The 22,040-nt window shown below is 39.8% G+C and overlaps 1 protein-coding gene across 1 annotated transcript; it reads left to right on the forward strand.

Annotated features, from left to right (window-relative positions):
* Nucleotides 1–1,637: 1,637 nt before the first annotated feature.
* xkr5a (XK related 5a) lies at nt 1,638–21,186 on the forward strand. The gene is made up of 8 exons (XM_036581132.1): nt 1,638–1,719; nt 4,955–5,138; nt 6,616–6,800; nt 7,399–7,611; nt 9,625–9,794; nt 15,368–15,479; nt 18,619–19,158; nt 20,417–21,186. Exons 1-8 carry the CDS (start codon nt 1,638–1,640, stop codon nt 20,851–20,853), a joined length of 1,923 nt encoding a protein of 640 aa, XP_036437025.1. The 3' UTR covers nt 20,854–21,186.
* Nucleotides 21,187–22,040: the final 854 nt, after the last annotated feature.

Raw genomic sequence — 22,040 nt, forward strand, 5'->3', positions numbered from 1 at the left:
TTTTATTTAGCTTTTTCTAATTGTATCTTCCTCAATTTTCATGATAACAGACAAACTTATGAATCATGTATATTTGTATATTAATATAATATAAATTTGCAGATTGTATTCAATCTGTATAAAATTTAGCGTTTTATTATTTATTTGGCAGATGCTATTTACACTAAGTGCAAACAGAATGATGACACTTGATGTTCAAAGTAACGTCATGCTATTTACACTTACATAATTATATGCTTCTTGATATGGATTCTGCACTATTAGCTTATAATTCAGCAATAAAATTATGCTGCTTTTCTTCCAAGGTGTACTTGAGGTCATTCTTGCTAACCACTCTCTCTCTCTGTCAGGGTTACTGCCCCTGTCTGATTTGTTACTGCTACTTTGTCCATATGACTATTAAAATACATGTTTATTTTGATTGCAACAATGAGTGTATTTACATGCACTCAATAATCTAATCATAATCAGATTTCTGCAGTTATTAGATTATTCAAATGGTCATGTAAACAGCACACTCTGCTTTCTTAGATCAGAGTAAGGTCGAGAAATCCGATTAAGAAATCCCATTAAGAGATCTGGATTTTAGCTCAGTAATCAGATTTCTCAGTGTATGTGAACTCTTACTCTGATTTCTTTCGGATTTCTCAGTCTGAGCATGTGCAAACCAGACGGCGGTATCAGAAATAAGCGAGCAGCGTCTCCGCGAGAAGCAGCAAAATACTTGGAGCGAAGCTGAAACCAACAACGTGCTTGACTAAATGAAGGATAAGAGTTCACATACACTGAGAAATCTGATTACTGAGCTAAAATCCAGATCTCTTAATGGGATTTCTTAATCAGATGTCTAGACCTTACTCTGATCGAAGAAATCAGAGTGTGCTGTTTACAGGGCCAAATCATAGGGTTGGAAATGGGCGTGTAAAACTGCATCTGGGCATTTTTCATCTTGACCAAAGTCACGTACCTTCTATATAGACACCAGAGAGCAATTTAAAATGCTGGATAAATGAATTCCATGGCACCTTTAACAATAATTATATATAATACCCTGCTAGAAACACCCGAAACCAGCACAGACCAACATGGCTGGTTACCAGCATGTGTTGTGTTCTGGATGCTGGCACGCTGGTCAATCAGCATGCTCATGCTGGATGACCAGCTAAACCAGCACCAGGCCAGCACTAAACCAGCATGAACCAGTATACACCAGCTTAGACCAGCATGAACCAGTATAAACCAGCTTAGACCAGCATGGAATTTGTGCTGGTCTGTGTTGGACTTTTCAGCTGTGCAGCTCACTGTGCTCTAATATATTACATGGTTGCCTATGAACATATAATATATAACAATAATAACAATAAATACAATGAAATAAAAATAAAATTTGCAAACAGCACTTCTTGTTTTCGGATATGCGTGTTGTAAGCTCGCGCCCTCTAGAGCCTCGGCGCGTGACGCTGCATCCGCGTTCCCACGCTCCCTGTCTCTTTAAATCGCGAGCCCATGACGTCAGATATTGTGGAGCTCGGGAGGAGGACGGGAGTGACGGCGCACGCGATGGACGAGGACGGACGAACCGCGGCGGCAGACGGAGTCCGCGGCCCTCGCGCCCCCGCGCGCCGGTGACCCAAAACATGTCGGGCCGCTGGAGCGCGTGCTGGCAGGTGCTGCTGTTCGGCGCCTCGGCGCTCGTGCTCGTAGCCGAGCGAGCCGCACGTGAGTGATTTCACACAAGACATGCACGGGCGCACCTGCATCACCACGCAGCACACCGTTCAAACAAACACGGCGTTGTTAGGTACAGGCGTGCATGCGGCTGCGGGGCACGGAGCTGTGAGAGGCCGTCGGGGCCAAAACGTGTGCATATGCCCGCTAACTACCTTGGTTTAATTGCATGTTGACACGGCAGATGTTGCAGAGGCATCACCTTTCCCGCGTACTAGGTGTGTGTGTATGGGGGGGGGCGCACGTAGGACACTGCAGACGGTGGTAGTGTCTCTGTTGCTCTGTTTTGGGAGCACTACGTCGATTGGGCAAATCTTTCTTGACAAACAGTGTATTGAGGACAGACTGATGTCACAGTAGAAGCACTAATGTCAACGTGGATGAGATGTAAACAAAGTCAGCCAAAGTGGTTTGATGTGAAACATCCATTGTAGAGAAACTCTTTACAGTGGTGGTGATAGGAACCAGGTGTCGCGATGTTTACAGGACAAATATAGCCATTTTATTTATCAAAACCTGTCAGTGGAACCTTCTGAGTTTTATGTAGAATGTTGATGGTGATAAAACGGTGGTCTTGGAAAAAATTCTTTGGCCACTTTTTTTTTTTAGATGTCTTTTAGGCCAAAATCTTAAATCAAAATTATTGATCTGTCTACTTCATCTATTAATTCTGTAAGGGAGACATTAAACTCTTCAGACGTCTGGTTCCTATCACCACCACTGTGAACAATTCTGACTGTGAGCTTCTTTAGAAAGGAGCTCTTCACACCAAACCACTCTAAATGACTTTGTTTATATCTTAACAATTTCATCATACAGAAATTTTAAAAATCCAGTGGAATTCCCCTTTAGCTACATAAAGAAGCAGAATTTTGCTTAGCAAGCTCATGTTAGTTAGATGTTGCTTAAATTGGTTACAGAGAGTTGAAGTTGAGAATATATGTGTTGACACAGTTGATCAGTCGCACACATCCTAGAGCGATAACCCGCTCACCTGTGCAGGTAGATCAGTCTCGCACTCGGCACTGGGCCGAGATCAGGTGGAAGACTGAGGTGTCAGGTTGATGCTGTGTGTGTGTGTGCATGTTTGATTGTTGGTGTATTCGGTGTGTGTGCACATGCTCTGCTCTCTGTGTGTGTGTGTGTGTGCAAGGCTTTGGCCTACAGTCAGCACAGTACAGTACAATTGATGGCTATTGGCTTTAGAAAGTGAATGAACTGTGCAGTTTACTGCTGTGTAAAGATCAGGACTGCTTACTGCAGCTGCTGGTCCACACTGTATTCATTACAACAGGGCTTTATAAACTGTGTGCCTATAGAGGTAGTGTTTTTATCTAGACTTTTTACAGAAAAAGAAGAAATTTTATTTGTTTTGAAATGTGAAATGTGTTTTGAAATGTGATTAGATGTGAGTTGTGATTAGCTATTCACTATATAATACTAATTATAACAACACAACATTATTATTATTATTATTATTATTATTATGTTAGTATTAATAACAGCAATAATAACAAGTATTGTTGTTGATTACTATTACTACTACACTACTACTTATAGTAATAAAGAATATTGTTGTTTTTTGTTTTTATAAAGTATAATAATAATAATAATAATAATAATAATATGATTATCATAGGCAATAAAATAAAACTTTATAAACATTTATAGTGGTTAAAAGGTTTTATTTTTCAATGTATATATGAATGTGGACTACTTTCTTTATTTTATGTATTTACAACAATTAAAACAAAAACTTTTATAAATGTTATTACAGTATTGTTATATTTTTACATGTATGATTACTGTTGTTGTTTGTTGGTATTATTGTTATTCATATTTATATGCTATTGTTGTAAAGTAATACTACTACTACTATTAAAATGAATAATAATAGCCATACTAAAACTACTACTAATAATAATAAGCACAGATAACATATATATGTATATGTGTGTGTGTGTGTGTGTGTATATATATATATATATATATATATATATATACACACACGATCAGCCAGTCAACATTATGACCACCTCCTTGTTTCTACGCTCATTGTCCATTTTATCAGCTCATTACTATATAGTTTGTATACTACGTAATTGTTTTGCATACTTTGTTAGTTTACGTTCTTCAGTGGTCGACCCCTGGACCCTCACAGAGCAGTATTTGGGTGATCTCACTGCAGTAGTGGTGGGTTTAGTGTGTGTTGCACTGGTCTGAGTGGATCAGACACAGCAGTGCTGCTGGAGCTTTTAAACACTGTGTCCACTCACTGTCCACTCTATTAGACACTCCTACCTTGTCAGTCCACCTTGTAGATGTAAAGTCAGAGACGATAGCTCATCTGCTGCTGCACAGTTTGTGTCGGTCATCCTCTAGTCCTTCATCAGTGGTCACAGGACGCTGCCCACAGGACGCTGTTGTCTGGATATTTTTGGTTGGTGGACTATTCTCAGTCCAGCAGTGACACTGAGGTGTTTAAAAACTCCAGCAGCACTGCTGTGTCTGATCCACTCAGACCAGCGCAACACACACTAACACACCACCACATTAGTGTTACTGCATGCAGAAAGCCCTGCCTTGTATCTGGCCATGTGCTGTTGTTTTTGTCTGATGTCCTGCTCCTGTGTCTTGTCTTGTTCTGATGTGTTCCTTGTTTGTCTTCTCTTGTATATTTACCCCATGTCCTTATCTTTTTGCTTGGCTCTGTAAGTGCTGCGTAGTTCTGTTCCCTTGGTTTCATGTTACGGTTCAGATTGTTCTTTTGTTCGTTTTCGCTGTCGTTTCCTCGTCCTCCTCGTCTCCTCCTTTGGTCCATTTACTTAGAAAAATAATACAGTAACACTTATTGTATTATACACTTATAATACAATAAAAACAAATGATATTAGTAGTAGTCCACGTATCTAAGTAGTTGTAATAACATAACATATGGTGTTCCTTCAAACAAAAACACATTCATTGCCAAGATAAATTTAAACAATGTACTAAGGTGCCTAAGGTTTTTGCACAGTACATATACCTAATATATATATTTGCCTAAATTGCATATTCTGTGTATGTATATGTACGTACACTATACCATGATATATACTGAAACTTTATGAAATTTTAATTTTACCATGATATAAATTTTTGACTATACCACTCACTACAAATTTCCAGCACCGTGTTTAAATACAATGGATTGAACAGTATTTCTCTCCCTCTCTCTGTTTTCCAGTGTTCTTCTGCATTGGGCTCTACCTGTGGCAGGAGCAAGTGCTGTGGGCGGGGCTGACCTTTGCCTTTTTGTTGCCGGGGTCGATAGTGCAGGTGCTGAGCTTCCTGTGGTACAGGGCGGACGGAGAACAGCAGACATGTCGCATGATCACCCTACACACACTCCACCTGGGCATCTTCAAAAGGTGTGTATGTGTGTTATTAAAGGGGAACTCCACTGATTTTTCATAATTTCTGCAATATGCGTCAGAATATGAGATGTAAACAAAGTCATTCAAAGTGGTTTGATGTGAAATGCTCAGTGGTGGTGATAGGAACCAGACGTCTGCCTCTAAAACTCCCTCATAGAAAGTTATTATGAGATGGTTATGAATATGCTGCCTAACGTCTCAGACGTTGTTGTTTTTCAGGAGTTTTGGATTTTAGTCTAAATCACATTTTAGAATCCACATGTAGGTTCAGGTCATTTTGGATAGTAAATAAATAAATAATAAATAAATAATAAATGGTTCAGATGTCTTTACAGTGGTGGTGATAGGAACCAGGGGTCACCATGACTACAACACTAATATTGACATTTTATTTATTATCCAAAACCACCAGTGAACCTACATGGCTTCTGCGTTTATAGGCATAATGTTAATGATGGTAAAATAGTGATAAATCTGAAAAAATAAGTTTTTGGGTAGGCCTGTGAAAAAGTGGGTTGGCCAGTTTGGTAGGTACAATTTTCAAACGCACTAATGTTCTGCAGTATCGTTATATCAAGCTATAACCTGTTCCTGACAGCCATGCAGTCATCACCCTACATATTCCAACACTTCCACCCCCTGTGGTCATTTCACCATGCTATAGCAACCAACCACAATACTAGACTCACATAAACACAACAAACACTGCAGCACCCTTCACTTTAAAGCACATGTCCACATGTCACAAGCCCGTTTGCCCAGCGAAGACAACATAACAATTTAATAATAAGTCAAACTCAAACAACTGAGATGTTCCAGTTGTCTTCCCTTTGATACATTGATGTAACATTAGATGTTTGCTTTGGCATTTTCACACTATTTCAGCTTAAAACTGGTGCCGACGATGGTTTTTAGCTTTGGTGGCTAGAAAACAACATACACTACTGCACCAATAATGAACTGAAGGCTTGAAGCAATGGTGGATAGCAACAATTGATCAGAGGGTTACGAAAATAAGGCGGAGCAGGGCAGAGAGCGTAATGACATGATTGGCCATAATACAGTGACAGCACTCATAGAAATCAAATAAAAGTGCATTATCTTTAAAAATTTGACTTAAGTATTATTTCCCCATTTTGTTGGGTAGACCTAGGCAACCCAGGCCTACGTGTTGCTACACCCCTGTTTTAGACCAAAATCTTATCTCTAAACTGCCCTAAATCAAAGCCACAGACATCAGGTAATGTATTTGTAGCCGTTTTGTGTGAAAATGTTCTGTGATGTAGCTTTTAAAGGCATTAAAAACTTCTGATATCTGATATCATGACGGCTGAGAACTCTGTAAATTTCTTTAGAACTCACTATTCCATATTAAACCACTTTTGTGACTTGGTTTACATCTTAACCATTTAAATATACATAAAATTTGAAAAGCTGGTGGAATTCCCCTTTACCGTTTGTGTGTTCGCAGGCTGTGGGACTGCAGCGTGTGTGTGTGGCATGCGCAGGGCTCAGCGCAGTCTCACGCTCAGCTGGTGATGCAGCAGGCGGACGTGTCGGCGCTGCGTCTGCTGGAGGTCTTCCTCCTCACGCTCCCTCAGTCCTTCATACAGACGTACATCCTCACAGCAACCGAACTCAGCCTCGCCTCGCCAGGTCAGCCTCTATGACAGCCCACTACGTTCACACAGTTACTCCCTCCTTATTCCAAATGTGGTCGATCAGCTGAGATGTTTGATGTCTGAGGTGTGCTTGTTCGGTATTGCCTTGGAGCTAAAAAGCTAATGTAGCTAACAAGTAGTGCACATCCAGCTTATATATGGCAACATTTTAAAGGTGGTAAGGATCTTATTCACGTTACTGCTGCTGCTGATGTGGCCGGTCAAATGAACAAATAAATGAATGGACAGACGACAGACAGACAGATAAGCTAGCTTGATAGCTCTGGTGCGCTTGCTAGGTGAGCTTTCGCTTGGTTGTTAGCCTCCTCTGGATACGTTTCTATGACTTGAACACAGAGAGACAGTGGACGAACACAGTTTTGGTAAAGCTGTGCAGGCGGGTCAATCCAAGGGACTGCTTACGTGCTAATTGGTGAAGTATAAGCTATTATTACTTGTTAGCCACATTAGCCTTGTAGCACCGGTACAAAACTAAAAAAGCAAGCTTCAGACATTATGCGATGATCTGTTATTGTGTGGATGATGCCTAACTGATTGTTATATTCCTTTATCTGTGTGTTTGTGCCACACAGTTGCTCTGTGTAGCGCTGTTTGCTTGCTGTCTCTGTCCTGGGCGTTGGTGTTGTACAGTCGGTCATGCTGCCTCACACGGCCCGGTCACCTACTGATGCCGCCCGCTGCCCTGCTGTGCCAGCTGCTGTGGAGGGCGGGGATGCTGGCCGCTCGCTTCGCCAGCCTGGCACTCTTCGCACGCTCATTCGGCTGCTGGGTCATCGGGGTCATGAGTGAGTAATGGCACAGCAACTCACATTTGAGCGCATACATCATCATCTTAATGTGCCCAGTGAGGTTTCACTCGCCTAAAGACACAAACTACGTTTTCAACCAGCTGTCAAATCCAGTTCAAGTGAAACCCTGAAATTTTATTAAAAAAAGGGAATTTGGTTGCATTTAGGGCTGCAAAATATGAATATTTTGATAGTCAATTATGATTGTTAATTAAACGACTAATAATCAAGCTCATTTAAAATGCTCCCAGACTTTGGCTTCAGCCATAATTGTTCTTTTTCTCTGCTCATATAGATACGACACTATTAGTAAATCACTGCCCTCTTCAGGTTGAGTTGTTAATTCGCTCAAGGTTGGATATCAAAATGTAACAAAAACATTTTTAATGGTGATTTGTTTATTATAGTTTTATTTAGATTTATTTATTAGTTATATGTTGCATAATAAGAGTGGGGAGACTGAATGCACTGAGCACACTGAGCTTAGCAAATATCCTTTATATAATGTAATGTTTGTATATATTAAATATAGCAGCTGGCACTTTCTGTCTCTTTAATGTAGATATAGATAAAGGTACGCTTTGATGTTGACAGCAGTTCGCTGGTAGCTGCTGCCTTCTATCGCATCCATGGCCACAAACACAGAAGCATCGTTTGCTCACATTTTCATCATTTTTTTCAGCAAATTTCTTATGATTCACAAAAAAAGTAAAAAAGTATCTACGTCAAGCAAGCATGCAGACTTATATGCAAACTTAGGAGAATTTATTTAATATCGGCTGTTTATGTGAAGTCTTTTTTTATTCCTTCTGTAAAAAAATAAATATATGAATAAAAATAAGAAGATGGAAAATATGCATGAAAGTATAAAAATGGAAACCTAGTTACTGGCCCCAAAAATGGCTATGCTTGCATAAATCCTAGTAAATGTGCATAATGTAAATCAATAGGGGTGTAAAAATGCCTCAGTGTAGATCTGAAAGTGAAAGTGGAGATTTATGATGTTTATTGATTCTGCTCCTATTCAAAAATTATGTGGTCCATTTTTGTGACGTACCAAAAAATAAAAAAGAGTTTGACAAAATACTAAAAAGAATTTGTGGCAATTTGAAATTAAATGTTAAATAAAATTAAATTGATATTTAAAAGTAGTTTAAATTGACTAAAAGGTGAAAGATTTTGGGCCAGATTCATGAAACTCGGCAGTAAAGCACTACCCATGAATAAGAGCCATTCATGAAGTCACCGTGGCGATGATAAGCACACGGGTGTCTTTTTAACTGTTGCAGTATTTTCACTGGTGTCCTAGGCAAGAGCCAATCAAAATCAACATGTAAATGAGCCCATACGTATTAAAGACCCACGGCAAGTGAAGCTCCGGTTGGCTGCCAAAATGGAAATGATAAAGAAACAGAAACAAAGAAAACCAAAAATTACAGAAACCTTTAATTAAGAAATTAAATGAAACTTCTTGCAATAAAATCAATTCAGATATGTAATTTGAATCTCAACATGTCAAATGACTCTTCACGTATTTGGATTCCAACTTCCAAACCTACTTTCCACACACAGGAGGGGGATTCGCCAAACATGGAGTTTAACACAGGAAGATGGGGCAGTTTTAAGTTCAGTACCTGAAATATAAAATATAATATGAATATAATTTATCAGCTTCTTACCAGGGAAGTTACCATCATAATGGTTCAGGCACTATTTTTTTTGCGGGATTGTGTCATGTTATGATTTGCTACCATCATATTTAAATTTAGTAAACTTGTGGCCACACCTTAAATCATGCAAGCCGTGAAACGCAACTATAATCCTTGTTAATGAATGATCAGACATGTTTCCGCTACGCTGTTTGCTCTTATCATCACTGTAAATCTGGCAGTGTGTTTTATGAATCTGACCCATTGTGTTTTACCACAAAATGCTCTCTTACTAAATTCTGTAGATGAGAATGATACACACAAGTGTAATATCTCTCTGTCTCTCTCTTTCTGGTGGTAGGTTCCCATTGGCTGATTGCTGCATTCTGGTTGGTCTCCCAGCAGACGGACATCTGTGTGGGCCGGTGGTCTTGGCGTGCATTTAACCTCATCCTGGGGGGTGTGCACATCTTCCTCTTTCTGAATGTGAAGGACGGCCCCTCGCGTTACCGCATGGCCAGCTTTTATACCGTAAGATCTACATCACAGCCTTGATGATTCAATTTACTGATTGATTCAAGTTACCAAACTAGTTCTGTCCATTTCAAATGAATCAAAATATTTGATTCAGTGATTCATTATATTCTGGGGGAAGCTGATGAGCACAGTGAAAATCATTGTCATGAATGGTGATTGGAATGCAGTAGGCCTGGGCGATAGGGTGATGCAGTCGGATATCGTTGATGATGGACAAGTAACCTGATGGTGACGTGTGAAAGGCGATGATTGGTAAAAGAACTGAGAGAGAATTAGTGAGGACTGATTTACAGCTAAACAGCTTAAAAAATACATTGGGAAACTGGGGTTCACATTCATGAAGTGTGTAGCCTCACACACCAGTAGTAAATTTCACCAAGAGAGTGAGAGAGAGAGAGAGAGAGAGAGAGAGAGAGAGGAGAGAGGTTTGTTAGCAAATTTACTTCATGTGAGTGGAATTGAAAATAAACTGCAGATGTGCTTTGAGACTTCAGCTCACCTCAAACTAACTCACTGCAGAAAAACGAGCTAAAATGACAGTAAGTTAGCGTAGAGCAGCTAAATTAGCTCTAACCTGGAGAGATAGTTTCTCTGGTCCTTGTCTACGGCCGGTGTTCTCAGAAAAAAGTGATAAATAATATTAAATAAAATGTGCACATAATGTTTTATTCAATTTTATTCTTAAAGTATTGAATAATAATGGGGCCTTTAAAAGCTCTGGTAGAGTAAACTCCTCACTGCGCCTTCCTGTACAGATTAAGTGCCCCGGTGTTTAGCTGAATTATGAAAATTGTTGCTGTAACGATGGAAAACGGCTTGTTTTTAGTGTGGAAAACGAATCGGCATGGCTTTACAATCACTTGCAGTCTGGTGTGTGTGTGTGTGTGTGTGTGTGTGTGTACATACATATATATATATATATATATATATGTGTGTGTATGTACACATGTATATATATCGCTGTTGTCGGAAGAAAACCTTGTATCTTCAAAATGGTATAATTTCCTCAGAGGTCATTTACATACATCAGTCTTAAAGGCACAGCGACAAAAGCACCTGTTTAATTCTAAGGTGTTTATTTTGAACAACAACCAAACATAATGCCAGCAGCAAAGGTGCTTGTAACTCACTAAAGCATGTTATTATGAAAAAAAGAAGTTTTTTTTTTTTATTGATTTAGATGAAGCTATTAAATAGAGCTATAACTCACTGGTTGGACAGAATAGTGGGCAACGTTACAGTCATGTATGTTGGAGAGTGGGATTCACATCCCTGTTTGGGCAGTTGTTTTGGCTGCCTTATGTCTGATAGCCACTGTAACTTAGGTTGAATTAAAGGGGAACAGTCATGTTTGGCTATTTTTACGTGTCCGGAGGTGCTGCGTCATGCCAGACGTTTGAAAAAAATGCAATTCTGCCATCAAAGCAACTTAGAGAAAAAAAAACAAAAAAAAACAAAGGAAAAATGTACCAGCGATATTTTTTGGGTACATATGAAACAGAGAGAAGATTCATCTCCCGTGAATCACCACAGCGGCACGAAGAGCACAGTCTGTACACTCCTCACTCACTCAGCCCCTTCAAACTCACAGTGGAAAGAGTGTCTCCTCAACCATTCACCAACACACCTCCTTCAAGCTCATAACAGAAAAGCCAGTCTTACTAACCAGGGCAACAGAACCAATGACAGTAGAACTTGGAGTTCAGTACAGCAGAGTATGGCGATGTGTATATATTATCAGAGTTGTTTCTGAACCGACCAGAAAAACATTCTGGAAGAGTTCAGTCTGGATTTGATGCTGTTCAAAAGTCCAAACTTGAAATCTTCTGGCTTGAAGTGTTTCGAAAACACATGAACACACAGTTTCAGTACAAGTGCAGTTCAGGTTATTTATAGCAGCAGCAACTTTCTGACTGTTACCTCTTTCACAGTCTCTCACACAGCGCTGTGTGATTAAGACTCTTTGGGAGCACTTTACTTGAACCCTGATGCATAATGTTGACATAAGCATGCCATAGAAAACATGCCATATTCAGTTATGAGTTGTCATGACAGATTTTGTATCAGCGTCATGTCGTGGCATGTTTGCTAATGCTGATTTTTGCTAAGCATAATCTAGTTAACAGCCAAGACGCCGAACATTACAGCATCTGTCATAACAATTTCCAGTAATGGTAAACCGGTAAACCATTACTTAAAACAGGATCAGTCATAACCTCAAAAACACTAACCACTATTTCGACATAATTAGTCACTTTTGACATAATCAGCCAAAATCTCGAGAAAAAGGCATTTCAGTATGACTAGTCACAATCGCAAGAAGGTGAGACATATATATCAGCCATAATCTCAAGAACATAAACCATTATTTCAACACAATCAGTCAATTTCTCAAAAGAAAAGACATTATTACAGCATAATCAGTCAAAATCTTGAGAAAATAAGACATTATGTTGATATAATCTGTTAAAATCTGTCAGAAAACATGAGAAAAAAACGTGACATTTCATGTTTCAAACATTATAAGCCTTTGAATAAAAACTTTAGAATTTTTAGTAGTAAAACTGCAAAATATCATGATTTTTGTTCTGAATATTTACTCAGGGGCCTGAAAAGCGTGCTCCCCTTTAAGTTTAATACACATTCGGTTTGGTAACCCACAATGTCTGGGTGGGTCAGCTCTGTGGCCATTTTATAAGAAACGCATGCTATATAGGTTCACTGTGTATTTTAGAATTAGCCCATCTGATGTTGCACAATTCCTCTACCCTGTTCATCAGTGGAAAGAAAAGTGACCACTGAATACTGATGAGGCCTTGAGGATGACCAACACAAAGCGTGCATCAACAGATGTCTTAGAATAAGAAATTGTAGCCCCCACTTTAAACACATTCTCCTAACAGCTTAGACGATCAGGGTGGCGTGATTCCTTTGTGAAACTGATACTGAATCTGGTTTTGTTTTTCGAAAGTGCTGGAGTGCAAAGATCAGCACTAGTAGTGAGATTATCAGTATGAAAAGAAATGAGTGCTGTGTGGGGGTGGTCTTATCTACATTTCCAGTCAGAACACATATGACTGAATGTGTGTTAATCTTAAAGACATTTTGATCTGATGAAGTTGATGCTTATGTGTTCATTTATTTTAAAACCAGAAATACAGACATATGTACACTGATCGTAGCATTGTATATGAAGTTTCATGTGTTTCACTTTTATTCTGAAACGTGGAAAATTGTTCAAATAGGGAAAATCCCACTGAAACTGAACGCTGTCTGAGTAGCTCTGTGAGAGCTGGTCAATTCCAGAAATTTCGGAGTCAGTTCAGATTATGTACATCAATTTAGATGATATCAGTTCCACACAATAATTTTGATTTAAAAAAAACTAGACATAGAGAAGGACAAAATACTGTGTATAATATTAATTATAGTTGAGCTTAGCAAGGAAATTTGGAGAGCTAATGCTAGATAAATAACTTTAGCTGACGGATTGGGGCTAAACAGTACATGGTTCTCCTCTGTCAACTCATTGAAGTAGGTAGATGTTTTGGTAATGGCAATGTTGTTTGATTTTAAGCCAGTTTTTCATAACTAATTTTACATTTTACTTCGTTTTCCACTTTGTCTAAAGTAAATTACAGCTGGACTTTCAGTGTGTGAGTTCTATTTTTCGGAAAGGCTGTGTAGAACAGTGACACGGGTGCAGGCAAATGGAAACATCACCGAGCCGACTCTTGTGATGTGCATGCCGACTAATTTTGACATTCGAGTATCCATAAGAGGTCATGAATGGATATCTGGTTAGTTGTGAAGGACAAACAATGTAAAAAAATAAGCTGTGAAAAACATCAGAGGGAAATCTGTGGAGTTAATTTTGTGCCAAATTATTTTATTTTACTAAAATAATAAAATTCACCAGCAAAATGTTAAGTAAAAAAGTTTAAAAAAATAAAAAAATGTTGCAAATACAAATAATGAGAGTTAATTTGAACTTCATTTTTCAAACTGATTACTACTTAATTTCTCTCACTTTGGTATACATTTATGACTCATTTTGCCAGTCTTTGCATTAGTTTTTCTCTTTGCTGATTTTGCTGATATATATTTTTGCTTCTGGAATCTCTCTTCTGCTTGAAATCTTTCTTTTCTGATTTAAACAGCTGCAAAGCTCGTTTAAGCACTGGGGACACTACACTTTTAAAGTCTTAGCAGATTATAAAAAGACTGGGCATTTCACAGACAATTTATTTTTGCAGATAATTTTGGGCGACCGAAATATTGGGGATCACACACGGAACGAATAGGGATCACACACTACTCAACTTTTAAGCTGTTGCTGAACCGAATGGACTTACTGACCTCACTCAAACTCACGCAAACTGTCGCGTTCTCTTGTTACTAGGAGACGCAAATAAACAAAGGTGGAGCTGCTGCTGCTGTTTTCTCTGCTGTTTGCACCAACACAGTAAAGAAGCAGCAGGTAAACATGCTTAAATGAGGATCATGGATTTAAAAATGTGATCAGTTTGGTATTTTAAGAGTTTTAAATGTACATAAACTCTATTGTGCCTTAAACTCAGCTCATTAAAAAGCTTCGCTCCACCCGTGAGAGACTTTTCGCCATTTTTTTCTTTGTTTACTTGCTGTATTTTTGTCTTTCACGCTCTCAGTTTTCATTGGCTGTTACAGGAATCCATTCAGATTGAGTCGTTGACCAGTTTACACTAGATTATGCTCAGAGTCGGGTCGTTTGATAAACTCCGACTGGTCTGAAACACAACCGGGAGGCCAAAAATCTGAGTCTGCGCCCCTCAGGCACGACTCCACTCTCTCTCCAACTGTTGACTCCAACTGACCCAAAAATCTGCAGACTAGAGCTGACCAGTCCAGACTAGGCCAGACTGAGAGTTGGGGCTAAAATGGGGGTAAAAGTCGTGTAGTGTTATCCCAGCTTTAATTAGCCTTTCAGCAGACGCTGCTATGCTAGTTAGCTCTAGCATCTATAAACCCAAAAGGTGGTGCAGCCTCATCCAACAAAAAAAGTTTCCCTTATATACTTAAATTTATGGCTCTAAGAGTGGGCAGGGCTAAGTGTTCAGAAGACCTGCCAGTCCAAATCAGTTGACCAACAGATACTGCAGGTGAGCGCCCTCTTTTAGGACCCGGCCCCTGTGAAAATGTGCCAAAAGTCAAAAGAAAGATTTCAGAAGCAACAAATACATCAGCAAAATCAGCAACTATAAAAAAAGGCAAGGCAAAATGAGTAATACATTTATATTAGAATCAGTGAAAATGAGTAGTAATCCTTTTAAAAATGTGGCATAATTTATCTCTCATATTTGCGTTGGATTTCAGTATTCAAATTCTGGCACTTTGAACAGTTAACTGAGTGCACATAGTCGACTCTCGATTCCCGAACCCCGGGAATCCGGGAATCTGTTCTTTTTAAGATCAACTCCCAGCCCTACTCAGTAGGTTCAAACTTTCTTAGTAGATTTAAACGTTTGACTGTTAGCATAAAGCCAGCGTCAGAATAAATGATCCTCTTGCTCCTACTCCTGCTCCAGGTGATGCTGTTGGAGAATACAACGCTCGTACTGGCTGCCTCCGACATCCTGAGCGAGGCATCCTGGGATAGCCTTACTGTCCCTACTGCTGTCCTGTGTAGCTTTCTGCTGGGTGAGTGTGTCTGTCTGTGTTGTAGCCTTTGTAGTCTGATGGGTAAGTAGGTTTGTAACAACTAGTACAGATGTCCATAGTTGCTGATGTACAGTTCTGTGCAACTTCATGCAGCGGGGAAAATTTTTTTAACTGTCTAAGATCAAACTATACTGAGCCTTACCTTTAGGCAGTAAACCTGTTTTGGATGAATTATTGCTGGTTTGGATTTTCTTGCTGTTAAAAGATGAAAAAAAAAACCCCACAAATGAATTATTGTAGAGAAAATGAATGTTGAATTTCTCAATGTGAATGACAGTTTGTTACATTTATTGAGATAAATACTGTATAAAATTATTTTCTGTAATTTTATCATTTTTTTTATTTATGCTACACAATTTTTATAGCACCAGCACTAAATGCTGGAAAAAGTTTACTCCATGTTACTCCAGTTTACTCAGATTAATACTTTTTTCTAAATCTTCTTATGCCATTTTTATCTCAGTGCTAAATGTATTTCTGCTGCTTAGGTTACATCCATGTGCTAATGACAGGCTTGTTGTTCGCTAGACAGTGTGCCTTCATTAGGTGTTGGACTGGTTTCGAAATTTCACCCTGTTTGTTCCCTTCCTAATAAGAGTATGTTTCCACCTACATTTAGCTCCAAAGTTTCTCATGGCTGAGACCACACCTGGCTCCGTGACACTACTGCAAATTATGTTAGAGTATAGGAAAATGAATATTCACTCATTTTAGACACAGTGTGTTTAAATCTATTATTTACAAACCAAGTTCCAAAGGACTTGTATGGCAGTATGTGAAATGCCAATAAAAGCAGAGAACAGTAATTAACAGAGAACAGTAATTAGTAAATTCTGTTTAACTTGTATGTATGAAATTGAAAACAAAGAAAAAACACAGCTTTTTTTGTACCTATGTGCTCTTTCCAAATATATGGCCTTGCTGTTGTAACATGCAGAATGGAGCTTGTTGTCATGTTGAAATAAGCATAGATGTCCCTGAAAAAGACGGCGTCTAAAAGGCAGCATATGTTGCTCCAAAATGTGTTAATGTGTTAATGGTGCTTTCACAGATGTGCAGGTTGCCCACTAATACTTTAACTTTACACTGGTAACAGTCTGGATGGTCCTTTATTTCTTAGGCCCAAAGAACACAACATCCATTTTTTTCCACAAACAATCTGAAAGGTTGACGCATCAGACTACAATAAACGTTTACACAGTGCATGAGTCCATTTTAGATTAGCTTGAGCTCAGAGAAGTCAGCAGCGTTTTTGGATGTTGACATATGGCTTTTATTTGTCATGTTGACATTCCGGCTATTTATGACTACAGCAGCATTCCTGCAGAGATTTCTCTATGTTCTTTGAATCTGTTTGATTGATATTATGCACCATGGAGGCTAAAATACCTAAAATCCTTGCAGTCACTATTTGAGAAACGTTGTTCTTAAACAGTTGGACTGTTTGCTGATGCAAGGGGTGAGCCTCGACCTATCCTTGCTCATTAAGCACTTAGCCTTTCCTGGATGCTCCTGTTATAACCAAGCATGATTACACCACCTCATTTAAAATGTTTTCTGAACTTTGGACAGTGTTCCTAGTCTTAAATTGCACTTCAGATCCCAACTTTTTTGGAACATGTTGCAGGCATCAGTTTTGGAAAGAGCATATATTTGCAAAAAAAAACAATGAAGTTGATGAGATAAAACATGAAAAATTTTGTCTTTGTACTGCTGTTTAAATACAGGTCAAAGTGGATTTACAAATCACTGTGTTCTGTTTTTTATTTGCATTTCACATAATGTCCTTTTTTGGAATTGGTTGTACAAGTGATTCCGAACGGTGTTATATGAAATCTACGCTATATGGACAAAAGTACTGGGACACCTACACATTAAACCTATAGGGAGCTTTCCTGACATCCCATTCTAAATCCATAGACATTAATATGGAGTTGCTCCCCCTTTGCAGCTATAACAGCTTCCACTCTTCTGGGAAGCTTTCTACAGATTTTGGTGAGTGTCTGTGGGAATTTTTGCCCATTCATTCAGAAGAGCATTTGTAATGTTGGACACCGATGTTGGATGAGAGGGCCTGGCTCATAACCTCCGTTCTAGTTCATCCTAAAGGTGTGTGATGGGGTTGAGGTCAGGGCTCTGTGTGGGTCAGTCAAGGTCTTCCACACCAAACTCACCCAGCCATGACCTTAGGGACCTTGCTTCGTGCACTGGGGCTCAGTCATGCTGGAACAGAAAAGGTTTTTCCCCAAACTGTTCACAGAAAGTTAGAAGTGTACAATTGTCCAAAATGTCTTGGTGCCGAAGCATTAAGATTCCCTTCACTGGAACTAAGTGTTCTAGGCCAACCCCTGAAAAACAACCCCATATCATCATCCCACCTCCACCAAACTTTACAGCTGGCACAGTGTGGTCAGGCAGGTAACGTTCTCCTGGCATTCGCCAAACCCAGACTTGTCCATCAGACTGACAGATAGAGAAGCGTGATTCATCACTCCACAGAATGCGTTTCCACTGCTTCAGTCCAGTGGTGGCACTTTAGACCACTCCATCCGATGCTTGGCATTGTCTTTGGTGATGTAAGGCTTGCATGCAGCTGCTCGGCTATGGAAACCCTGCCATGAAGCTCCCGACACGCAGTCTTTGTGCTGATATTAATGCCAAAGAAGGTTTGAACTCTGCAGTTATTGAGTCAGCAGAGCCTTAGAGACTTTTATGCACTATGCTCCTCAGCACTCAGCGACCCGCTCTGTAACTTGACGTGGTCTGACTCTGTGGCTGAGTCACTCTGGTTCCTAAACGCTTCCACTTTTCAGTAATACCACTCCCAGTTGATCGTGGAATATCTAGATGGGAGGAAATTGAACAAACTAACTTGTTACAATGGTGGCATCTTATTACAGTACAATGTTAAAATTCAGTAAGCTCTTTAGAACGACCCATTCTTTCACTAATGTCTGTAAAGGCAGGCTGCATGGCTAGGTGCTTGATTTTTATACACCTGTGGCAAAGGGACTGAATAAATTCAATGATTAAGTGTGTCCCAATACGATTGTCCATATAGTGTATATATTCTCTCTCTCTCTCTCTCTCTCTCTCTCTCTCTCTCTCTCTCTCTCAGGTCTGACGTCTCTGGTGCTGTATTATCGCTTCCTGCACCCGAAGTCCACCGAAATCTCTCAGGGTCTGCGTCATGGAGCCCACATGGGCAGCGCGTGTCTGGACCAGGGCGAGTCTTCTTTCTCTCTGGGTGACAAAAGCCTGGCTCCTGCCTCTCTGCCTCTCTCCTCCTCTCATCCCTCCTTCTCTCTCTCGGGCATCCCTAGCTCCTTGCTGGAACACGCGGGCAGCTGCGGGGTCAAGGCGGACGGAGAGTGCCGTCACCATCACTGGCTGCTGGTTCGACTGGCGCTGAAGACCGGTGACCCAGCCAAAATAAATCAGGCGTATGGCGCCGGGGGGGTTGGAGGGATACTGGCGGAGGAGGAGGAGCGTAGGAAAGGAGAGAGTGTAGACGGAGGAGAGATGGGGGGCGTGTCACGGTCTGACAGCAAAGACGACACTCTGGCTCCTCTGTCGGACTGCAAGGAGGAGTTTGAGAGCGTGAGCGAGGCGAGAGAGGACGAAGAGGAAGAGGAGGAGGAGCAGGACGAAGATAACAGTACGTCATAATTTTTTTCGTGAACAAATTAGTTAACTTAGTTCGCAGTGGTAGTGATGGGAACCAGACATTTGAAGAGTTTAATGCCTCTAAAAGCTCCCTCACAAAAAGTTATATATATCAAATGGTTATGAATACAGTGCTTTATGCCTGAGACATGTTTTATGAAAGTTTTGGACTAAAATGTATTTTGAAAATGTATGAACAAGAATGGCTTTATGAGACAAAATAGTCCCCAAAGCATGCATTTTTATATTTATCACTATTTTACCGTCATAAACATTACATATAAAAACTCTCTGGTGGTTTTGAATAGTGAATAAAATGGCTGTATTTGTAACATCATGATCCCTGGTTCCTATCACCACCACTGTGCTAGAAGCTTAAATCTGGCATTTTCTTTAACTTTTAGTGAGCAGCTTCTGTTTGTGTGTCTATTTTTAACATACTGGGGAAAAAAAACATTAAATATAAAATGTGCCCTAACTTCTGCACAGGACACATTTTATGTTTATTTTTTCCCCAGTATGTTAAATTCAACTAATAAAAAGTACACTTTTAAACAAAATGGTGCTTCAAGGGTTCTTTAGTAAAGAAAATGGTTCTATTTAGAATGATGAACACTCAAAGAACCCTTTGCATGATCAAAGGATTCTTTGCATCATTAGCGTTCTTCACATTGATGGAAAATGTGCATGATGTGCTATAGACGGTTCTATATAAGAACCTTTTTGAGAAAGGTTCTATATAGCACCCAAAGGGTTTTTCTGTTGTTACAAGCTTGAAATTGTAACAATAGAAGAACCCTTTTGGGTACTATATAGAACCATTTTCAAAAAGGTTTTGTATAGGACCATCTACAGCACACTCTCCATCAGTCTGACGAACCCCTTTCATGATGCAGAGAACCTTTTAATCATGCAAAGCGTTCTTTGAGTGATCATGGTTCTATATAGAACCATTTTCTTTGCTATGTTTTACTATTTGACTTCTCAACCTCTGATCTCTGTATTGGCTCGGCTACATTGTAAATGAGGGTCTCCTTCAGTGTACTCCGAGTTTAAATAAAGGTTGGTTGGTTGGTGGTTGATTGATTGGATTGATTGATTACTAAAGAACCCTTAAAGCACCAGCTTTTTTAAGAGTGTAGTTGTGCATCTGTTCTCTGTAGAGGCTGTCTACTTATTTGCACTTACAAAATCAACAAAACATGACAAGGATTGTATTTAAATTTTTATTATCTTTCTTTCTCTGTAAGGTGACAGTCTGGAGATGGAGAGTCCACTAGAGTCTCCGGAGTCGGAGTGTAAGCGCAGTTCTCCTGAGGGGAAGTCTGTGTTTGGAGACAGTCCAGAGCCTAATTACTGCCCCACCGAGTCCAGCTCCACGCTTTACTTCAGCGCTGACCCACAATCCCCTAGTAGCGCCAGCAACTCCCGCCTGGACCGCCTGGACCGTGACCCACGATTCAGCTTCGGCTCAGGAGCTGCCATGGAGGCTTTCGGGGAGCCCAGCCTGGCCTCCAGCGACCGCGACCTCATGATGGGAGTCCTGGGTCGGGGCGGCCCCTGCTACACCTCTGCCCCCCGGCTGGATGCCCCAGGGCCTCTGGAAGGCTCTGCTCCCCACCTGTCCGGCCCCCGCAGACAGCTGGTGCTGTCTCGACGAGGCCTGGAGGACGACTCAGGCCTCTGAGGAAGAAAAGTTTGAAGGGAGAGTTTGGAGGAAAATCAGATTTACACAGTTTTCCTCCTAAATGCAGCCAAGAGACGTGCTTAAAGGGGAATGGTTGAAAAATTCTGCATAAATCAATCATTTAAATTTAAACAAAGTCATTCAGAGTGGTTTGATGGACCAGCTCACACACTGGTGGCCATAGGAACCAAAGGTCACCATGTTTAATAAAGCCTTTATGTATATCAGTTGTACTTATTATCCAAAATAATCAGCAAACTTACAAGTGTTCTCAGTTTTATGTAATACTTACACTTAAAAATGAGGGGTTCTTTAGTAGAAAATGGTTCTGTATAGAACCACGAACACATAAACAACACTTTGCATGCTTAAAGGGTGCAGATTAATGCAGAACGTGCTGCAGATGGTACCAAATACAACTTCTTTAGAAAGGGGTTCTATATAGCACTAAAAAGGGTTCTTCTATTGTATCAAGCTTGACATTGTAACAATAGAAGAACCCTTTTTGGTGCTATATAGAACCCCTTTCTAAAGAAGTTGTATTTGGTACCATCTGCAGCACGTTCTCCATCAATCCGAAGAACCCTTTCATGATGCAAAGAACCCTTTAATCATGCACAGAGTTCTTTGAGTGCTCGTGGTTCTATATAGAACCATTTTCTTTACTAAAGAACCCTTGATGAACCATTTTTAAGTGTGTTGGTGAAAGTAAAATAGTGATAAATCAGAAAAAATATTCATTGGGTTCTGTTTTGTCTTTGAATTGTATTTACCTATGAATGGATGAAAACTATACGTTTTAAGCTAAAACCATATCTCAGATCTATCATAAAACACTGTATCAGACACCAGGCAACGCCTTTAAAACCATTTGGTGTAATATATCTCTGTTATGTGGCATTTAGAGGCATTAAATGCTTCAGATGTCTGGTTACTATAACTAGAACATGGCATTTAACATCAAACCACCCTGTAATGTGGACAGGAGTCCATCGCATTGCTAAAAACAGTACTATCAGCCATCGTGAAGCCTGAATTTTGTTCATAATTTTGTCCAAGTTTATCGATCACAGTGTATCATACAGTGTCAGAAACCACATAAGCAAATCTATTAGAGATTACTTAATGTTAAATGACATTGATATGTCACTTGTGCGATACAAGTAAACATAAATTATTGCAAGCAA

This window comes from Colossoma macropomum, unplaced genomic scaffold (genome assembly GCF_904425465.1).
Source record: "Colossoma macropomum unplaced genomic scaffold, Colossoma_macropomum, whole genome shotgun sequence".
NCBI lineage: Eukaryota > Metazoa > Chordata > Actinopteri > Characiformes > Serrasalmidae > Colossoma > Colossoma macropomum.

What these genes read in the sequence shown, in the direction of transcription:
- xkr5a (XM_036581132.1), top strand. Translation starts at nt 1,638, where the DNA reads ATGTCGGGCCGCTGGAGCGCGTGCTGGCAGGTGCTGCTGTTCGGCGCC. An exon ending in CTGGGTCATCGGGGTCATGA is followed by an intron (nt 7,612 to 9,624) that starts GTGAGTAATGGC and finishes TTCTGGTGGTAG; the next exon opens with GTTCCCATTGGCTGATTGCT. An exon ending in CCTGTGTAGCTTTCTGCTGG is followed by an intron (nt 15,480 to 18,618) that starts GTGAGTGTGTCT and finishes TCTCTCTCTCAG; the next exon opens with GTCTGACGTCTCTGGTGCTG.